The following is an 8,459-nucleotide window of genomic DNA, read 5'->3' on the forward strand; positions in this document are numbered from 1 at the left end:
CCTGGATCCTGGAATAAACCAGACACCAATGGTACCATGGGCTCTGTGCCCAGGGAGAAGTCAGGTCCAGCGTGGAAAGAAGAGGGGCTGCTACCTTTTGGAGTGAAAAAATGAGGCCATTTACACTGTATTATAACAAAATGCCTTTTTCTAAAGGCTGGAAGAAACGGCTGTGCTGTGCTGCCTGAAGCATGCAGAAAAACCCTTCAAGTAGCAGGTGAAGGCAAAGCCTTTCTCCTCCCACACACAATGGATTCACCCAATATTCCCCTCCACTACCAGTTTTGACCCTCATAACAGCAGCGGGGGTGCAGATTGATGTTATCACCATTGAGCAGATGAGGAAACTGAGGTCTGATGGGCAATGATTTGTGCACTGTGACACAGGACTGGGTGAAGAGCCTCGCCAGCCGACAGCCAGCTGGTGCACTCTCCCTCACCTTATCTCTCAAGGGCACAGCTACGCTCTTCCTCCACCATCATTAACACTCACAGTGCACAGACAGAGCTTCCCCAGACCTATGCAGTATTCTGTGCAAAAACATTTGGAATGTGAGCAATGGCTGAACAGCAGCTTGCCAGGCACATCTGATCACTCCCACTCCTGCCTGTCCTCACTTACGCTGCGCTGTGCAAGCCGCAGGTTCTCAGAAAGCCACTATCCTGCATGTTACAATGAGTGGCCAACTTTCACAGAAGAGCAAATGGTGGCCCTGGCTACAAGGTGCAGCATGCAGCCCCCATATGCCAGGGGGCGGCTGCTATCTTCCAGCAGAGGGAGAAGCCCCAGCTCAGCTCCCTAACCCCACACCTGCTTCCAGTGACTCACAGCCCACCTTGCTGCTGGCCTGCTGGCTGTTGCCTTTGACTCTGAGCTGTGCTGACCAAGAGTGTTCATCCTCTCCAAGACTTGACTCCCAGGCATGGGTGGGAGAGTTGAACCTCAATGCAATCTTCCCCCACTCTGAAGCTCGTCTACCCACCCCATTCGTTACAATTAAAGGTGGCTTTCTCATCCCTCCACAGACTCCAGTTTCAGCCTCTGTCTCCAGAGCCAGAGTGTATAAGGCAGAGGTAGAAAACGGCACGAGTCGGAGAATGAGAGCACCTAGAAAAGAACAGAGGAGCTCAAGCTCATTTAATCAAAATGTTTTAATTTCAACATTCTCCAGAGTTCACAGAAAAGAGGGATGCAAGCCCAAAAAGCAAAACCAGGAGCTCACAGTCACATGCCTCCTGCTGCAGGCAGTGGGGCCTCTGGTACTGAGAGGGAATGCCACCCAAGTATGCCCCCGCTGTCTCCACTTAGGAAAAGGAAAGCCAGGCACAGTCCTCATCACAGTAAGTCTAGCCTAATGGGGGAAAACAGGCTTATACGTTTCCTTCACTAGCATACTACGGAAGGGGAAACCTTTTGGGCTTTGGCCCCTTGGTTGGGAAACCCTTCCTAAGAGAACTGAGCCATACTCTGGCCCTGGTACAGTAGCTGGGACTTAACACACTCTGATGCTCAAGGCCTTGCAGCATCTGATACCAGAAGGCACCTTTAAAGTTTTGTTTTCAACATTATTTCATCTATTCCCAGATCTAGCCCAGTGAGGTCAGCTGCACAGGTAGTATTTAACCACTGGGAAAACAAAAGTGCTACAACAGTGAGTCCGTGGTGGGGGGAGAAAGCTCCTGGGATTTGGAACCAGTTTGCTGGTAGGGAGGATCACACAGGAGGTTAAACACCTCTGACCCGGAACCAAGACAAACCTAAGCCTGGGGATTCCCCTGGATGAAATCACCAGAACTTGTTTCTTATTATCAGTCTCTCCTTCAGTGAGTTGAGGATTCTTTTAGCTAGCGGGATTTCAGTCAAACAATGTTGTTGTGGTCATTATTTGTACTGTTTTCCTAGTGCATCCTTTCCGTTTTGTTTGCAAAAGTCAATCTCACCCCATACAGATGTTAACAGATATCCACACATTTGACCTGGTGTGGGTAACATCTCAGGTAGTGCCTCAGAGGTCAGGAAGCATTACCATGAAGGACTCATCTTCAAGGACCGTTTCTTTACTGCCTGCTGAATATGGATCATAGGCTCAGATGCCCAAAGCACCCGGGATACAGGTCTACACGGCAACCCAGTGCCACACTGGCTTAAAAAGAAAACAGTCCATTTTCAAGCTGTTCTTATCGACTTTAAAGCTTTTTTGTGCTTCTCATTTAAAATGATTTTCTTCCCCTCCTTAACTTCCCATTTTATTTCACCATCTCTCAAAACTGTCTCCCAGAAAGACTGAAAATTCACCTGCTGGGCATGCAGAAAATTATGCAGATGTGAAATCAATGGAGAGACAACATTGGAGTTTATGTCTGAGGATGCTGCCAATATAATCCTCATATCCAGGCTTTTTTAGACAGGGTTTCACTCTGTCACACAGGCCAGGGTGCAGTGGTGTGATTACAGCTCACTGGAGCCTCAAACTCCTGGACTCCAGGGATCTTCCTGCCTCAGCCTCCCACAGTGCTGTGATTACAGGCATGTGCCATCACATCTGGCTAATTCTTTTGTTGCTGTTTGTTTGTTTGTTTTTGTAGAGATGGGTCTTACTATGTTTTCCAGGTTGGTCCAAACAATTGGCCTCAACTGATTGTCCTGCTCTGGCTTTCCAAGGTACTGGGAATACAGGCATGAGCCATCGTTCCCAGCCCATATCCAGATATTCTATGTTTGGCCAAAAATATAAAATTCTGTTATAAAAAATAAAGTTACTATGGCAACATTTTCCCAACATAGTTCCCAGTATATAAATTTGTTTTTCTTAAAATGATACCAAGGTAGCTCAATAACAATACCAGTGATAACCAAATACAACTGAACTTTCTAAAACTACGTTCTTACCTTCCCTATCTACTCAGCTCTTGTAATGGTTTTCCACTTTTAAAAACTATCAAAATAGGATTTTTAAAAAACGTATCAAGACTACATAATTCAACTAAATGTGTTCCATGCAACTGTGGTTGAACTATTCAGATTCCAGACTTCTACCAAAAGCAATCCAAACAGCAAACTCCCAAAATGGCCTCCTGAGTGGCACTAAACAAGCCAGGTGAAATTCTAGGAGACCTAAGGGATCTTATCCAAAACCATATTTTGGAAAACTATGATCAATCAATTTTTTGATAATGAAAGAAAGTAACTTTCCAGAGTATGTGTTAATTATACCTCTATAAAGCTTTAAAAAGTTAACAGCTATTTAATTCTTGTTCATCAAAAATGAGGCCCTCAAGCTAATTAAGATGACTGGGAAAGATGCAGAGGAGTGATTACTTTTGGAGGTGCTCTGGGAACCCATACACAGGGTACAGGAGTCGTCATCATTAGAACAGGCACTCAGCTCTACTGAAAAGGCTGATGAGAGCAGCAACTCCAGCGGGTCTGTAAAGTGCCACTGAGCCCATGTTCATCTACTCTAGGCTGTGGCCGATCGTGAAGAATCCTGAAATTCTCATTTCTGCTCATGCTGATAAACTTATCATCTAGTAGTACTGGTTATTCAATTAATTTGAAAAGATATATCCTGCAAATAAATACATAACATTTCTGTACCCACACGGTCCCACCACCATAAAAGGATACACAAATAAATTAAATTAACCTAGATTTCTTAACCATTTTCTCAGCTTAAGTTTGCCCTCACCCTAAATGAAGTCCAAATTATATCCAAAATACATTTAAATATTCCAAAGGTATATCAAACCTAAGATATCAAAAAAATGTAAACAAAATTTATCAAGCTTATATTTACAAACCATATTTTTAGGTTTTTAATTCACCCTGTCCTGACCCTCTGGAAAAAAAGAAAACAAAAAAAAAAAACCTAACCAATTTATATTTAGACTGAAGCTGATTTGGATTTTAAAGTGGTTCCTTGGAGACAACTGCCAATTACTAAAACCAGTGTTACTGAATCTAGCGGTTTGCTGCATCATTCAATTTAAAAGACCAAAATATTTCCTTTCGGCTCTTCCAGTAAAGCTCTTTCTGGATGAGGCCCCAGATGCAGCTGTCCTAAGTCAACGTGCTGAACTGGAGACCCTGCAGTCACGCTCGGCACAGAACCAAGGCTGGGTGTCAAGCGGCCTCATGACTTCCACTGCAACTGTTTAACATCCCCAATTCCTCATTCTTCAGTCCAGTTGGCTGAAAAGCATGGAAACTGGAGTGTAAAGTAGAGAAGCAGAAAGAGAAACATAGACTGATTCTCAAAAGAAAATCAAGGACTCCATTCGCCACAGTGTCATCCTCATACTCCACAGTCAGACTGCTTCTCCTGAAGCTGCCTTGTTAGTATCTGATATGAAGACAGAACGGCCACGCCTATGTGGAAGAGGATTTGCCAAAGGTTCCTCAGCCCGTGCAGGTACATGTTGCCCAGGCAAATAAAGAGCAGCAGCACCACCACCTTCATAGTCCTGGCTGGACTGTAGAACAGGTACAAATAACACTGAAACGAGACCAGAAGAGGAACTCCAATCAGTGATAAAATGGCCACTAGATAACACGCAAATTCACCTCCCACGGCTTCCACGAAGAGTGTCATTTCTCTCACACTAGCTGATTAAATTGAATTCATTACAATGAAGTGTGGACCCACTGGTTAGGCTGTTGCTAATCACTGGATGAAAGTGAGGATTTGGAAGATTAAAGGGAAGCGAAATAGATGTCACAGGAAGAAGTAGTGCATGGCACATCTGAAAGAAGTTCAAGAAATAGAAATGCCCAGGCTGCTGTAGAGAAGGAAGCGCTGCAGATAAGCTGCAGACAGCCAAGCCAGGGAACCCTAACGTGCCTGACTGGCCTCCCGGGGAAGTTTTCCTTCGAGGAGCCATGACAGGCAGGCAGGCTGGTGAGAGGAAGCCGTGCCTTTACTGTTTTGGCTTCTCCTGAGCCACGACTTCACTGACTCCCACTCTTCCCTTGGGCAGCCTCCTTATCATGTCTTCCACAGCATCTCCGAGTCGGGGAAAGGTCTCTCAGCAGGGAGAAGGACTGGTATTTTGTATATAACTATCACACATAAAAGGGGCCATTCTTGTTCTGCAGAAGGTGGAAACAGCATTTTGGTTCAATGTTGTTTGTTTTTTGTTTTTTTTTAAAAAAAAGGGCATTCACTGAACATGGATCAATCCAACAAAGGTTGAATCTACAGAGGGAGGGAGTGAGCCCTCCACTGAAGGAGCTATCCAACTAGGAACACAGCTGAAGGAGTGAGGTGGAACTGTGCAATCCCTGCAGCCCTAAAACACTGCACTAGGGAACTACCACTGGCTGTGCCCACGGTCTCAGAGACTTGCTTTCTGAAAAATGAGTGCATTTTCATGGGTTGAAAATTTCTTTTTGTACAATCAGGTAATGCTTTTCCTCTTTCTTTGAGACAATGTCTTGCTCTGTCGCCCAGGCTGGAATGCAGTGGCGTTGATCTCAGCTCACTGCAACCTCTGCCTCCCTGGTTCAAGCAATTCTCAGGAGGCCTCAGCCTCCTGAGTAGCTGGAACAATAGGTATGTACCACCACACTCAGCTAATTTTTGTATTTTTATTATAATAGAGATAGGGTTTCACCATGTTGCCCAGGCTGGTCTTGAACTCCCAGCCTCAAGTGATCTGCAGGCCTTGGCCTCCCAAAGTGCTAGGATTACAGGCATGAGCCACCCTTGGCCTTGAACAAGGGGCTTTCCCTTTCTGAGCACTAAGTTCTTCCTCTGTAAAATGAGAGGACTGGGCAGGATGGGCCTAAGGTCCTCCACTAAGGGCTCGGTATTGTCCTTGATTTGAACCATGACCTTGGTGGAACAAAAATCACAAGTAGAAACTTGCTGATAGATTAACAAAATAAGGTCAGGGATTTAATCCACTCATCAAAATATCGTTTCACCCACCTGGAAAATGCAGGCTACAAAAGGAACAAGAAAAGCCAGAATGTTTCCCATTTCCTCATGGGCAACCTAAAACAAATACAAGGAACACAAGGAAAGGAACATTTAGATGAAAGAAAACACTATGACATAAAGCACTTGACTCCGCCTTCCATCTGGTATGGTTGACAGTACAAAACCCCTGGCTGGGTGAGACACAAGTTGCTGTTTATGCACCAGGTCAGCATTAGCATACAACCGTTTTCCACAGCCTGGTCACAGCACGTGCCTCCTGTCTTCAACCTGGAATGAGCCGCCCATCCCTCCACCTCTCAGAACCCTAAGCATCTGTCAAGACCAAGGTTTTTCTAATTCCTCCCATTCCCAGGCACTGCCACCTCCTTAATGTTGCTGCCACACACTGTTTTGGGCCACAAGAGTCCCCAAGGCAGGGAGGGACTATGTCTTAACTATCTTGCTGGCCAGGTACCTATTCTAATGTATACAAACAAACAGATGGTCAGTAAGCAGCTGGTTAAGAGCAATCATAATCAATAAGAGTAGAACGCACATCACACATTGATCAAAAACAGGATGTGATAAGAGGCAACCACTGCTCATAACACAGGCCTGCTGCCATTCTCCAAACAGGTTGGTCTCCATCAGTCTCCTGAGGTTCAGTATCAGTCACGCTTCGGACTTTACCCACCACATGCATGAGTGTGAACATGGTGGCTCTATCTTTAAAAGTAATATCTATCTGTTGATACTAATAATGGTTCTATACCTTTTTTTTTCTTTTGGAGACAAAGTTTCACTCTTGTTGCCCAGGCTGGAGTGCAATGGCACAATCTCGGCTCACTGCAACCTCTGCCTCCTGGTTTCAAGCAGCTCTCCCACCTCAGCCTCCTGAGTAGCTGGGATTACAGGCATGCGCCACCATGCCAGGCTAATTTTGTATTTTTAGTAGAGATAGGGTTTCACCATGTTGGCCAGGCTGGTCTCGAACTACTGACCTCAAGTGATGTACCCGCCTCAACCTCCCAAAGTGCTGGGATTACAGATATGAACCACCGCACTCAGCCTATACCTTCTTAAAGTATTTTAAATACTTCAAAATTTTAAAACTATTTTTAAAAAGCATTGAAACAGTAAGTTCCTTTGAGATGAGCAGACCAGCGAAGGCACTTCCTAGTGATATATAATTCATTGATAAGACACAAGGAAGGTGGCATCTGCATTATATAAATCAGATTACAGGACAATATTTTTTCAGGTGAAAAAGAGCCTGAACCCTTCAAATGAGAGAATGAAACTTCCATCCTGGGTAAATAATCCAGTCCCTGGAGTGACTCCTGGGGTCCCAAGAGCCACAGGGTGGTCTAATGTCCTTGCTGCAAATTCTTCATTTGTTACCAATATCTTGGCATGCCCCTCTGGCCTCTTAGGACAACAGACATAAAAAAGCAATTTTCATAGTCGTTCAACTTACTACAAAGAATAAAATTCATATTAGATTTGAAAAATTGTAACCTCAGTGTATAATAACGTTGTAGATAAAATGTATCCCTATCACTTTCTTCTGTCATATATCCTTCAATTTAAACTGTAAAAAAAAAAAAAAAAAAAAGTTACCTGTAAAGAATGTTCTGCAAGATGAACTCCACGAATGAGATTCAGGGCGGCACACATGATGTTGAGAATGAGGGAGAGGATGCCCAGGGCTGTCACTGGTTCCATTCGGAAATTAGGAGCTTCACAAGGAAAAAAAACAAGTGTCTAGTGAAAATAATTTCTATATGAAAGAAAAATAAAGACATGAACTAGGCTTACACTAATGATAGGTTCACTATGTTAAACACAGAATCATAAACATGAATTGTAAAAGCAGTAGAAGTTAGAGGGAAAAGGCAAGAAATGATGGACAGAATGGATGTGGGCACCCGAGGGAAGTTTCTTCCAGAAAAAGGCTCTTTTCCAGGTAAGCACAGGTTGTTCAAGTGCTGAATTTCCTTTCTATCTACAGTAGTGGTTTTCAACCAGGGACACTCTGCCCCCCAGTGGATATCTGGCAGTGTCTGAAGTCATTTCTGGTTGTCACAACTAGAGACAGGCTGCTACTGGCATCTAGTGGGTAGAGGCCAGGAATGCTTCTAAACATCCTACAATGAATGCACAGGACAGCCTCCATAATAAAGAATTATCTGACGCAAAAACGTCAATAGGGATGAGGCTGAAAACTCCTAAAACAATTCCTGGGTCAGGCATGGTGGTGCGAGCCTGTAATGCCAGTGCTCTGGGAGGCTGTGGCAGGCAATAGGTCGCTTGAGCCCAGGAGTTCAAAACCAGCCTGGGCAACATCGTGAGATTCTGTTGCTACAAAAAAAATACAAAAAATTATCCAGGCATGGTGACACATACCTGTAGTTCCAGCTACCTGGGAGGCTGAGGTGGGAGGATCATCTGAGCCTGGGAGGCTGAGGCTGCAGTGAGCCATGACTGCACCACTGCACTCAAACCTGGGCAACAGAGCAAGACCTTGTCTCAAAAAAA

The 8,459-nt window shown here is 44.5% G+C and overlaps 1 protein-coding gene across 4 annotated transcripts in view; it reads right to left on the bottom strand.

Annotated features, from left to right (window-relative positions):
- Positions 1–1,134: 1,134 nt before the first annotated feature.
- The window catches only part of SEC22C (SEC22 homolog C, vesicle trafficking protein), a 30,766-nt gene continuing 23,441 nt past the window's right edge, over positions 1,135–8,459 (bottom strand). For 3 of the 4 annotated variants that reach the window (XM_037742916.1, XM_017540981.2, XM_037742917.1), the window contains exons 5-7: positions 7,542–7,660; positions 5,931–5,996; positions 1,135–4,496 (exon numbers count right to left, since the gene is read on the bottom strand). In XM_037742916.1, the coding sequence (XP_037598844.1) occupies positions 4,296–4,496; positions 5,931–5,996; positions 7,542–7,660 (386 nt within the window). In that variant the 3' untranslated portion in view covers positions 1,135–4,295. The other variant, XM_037742918.1, reaches the window with a different exon arrangement.

This window comes from Cebus imitator, unplaced genomic scaffold (assembly GCF_001604975.1).
Source record: "Cebus imitator isolate Cc_AM_T3 unplaced genomic scaffold, Cebus_imitator-1.0 Scaffold129, whole genome shotgun sequence".
Lineage (NCBI taxonomy): Eukaryota > Metazoa > Chordata > Mammalia > Primates > Cebidae > Cebus > Cebus imitator.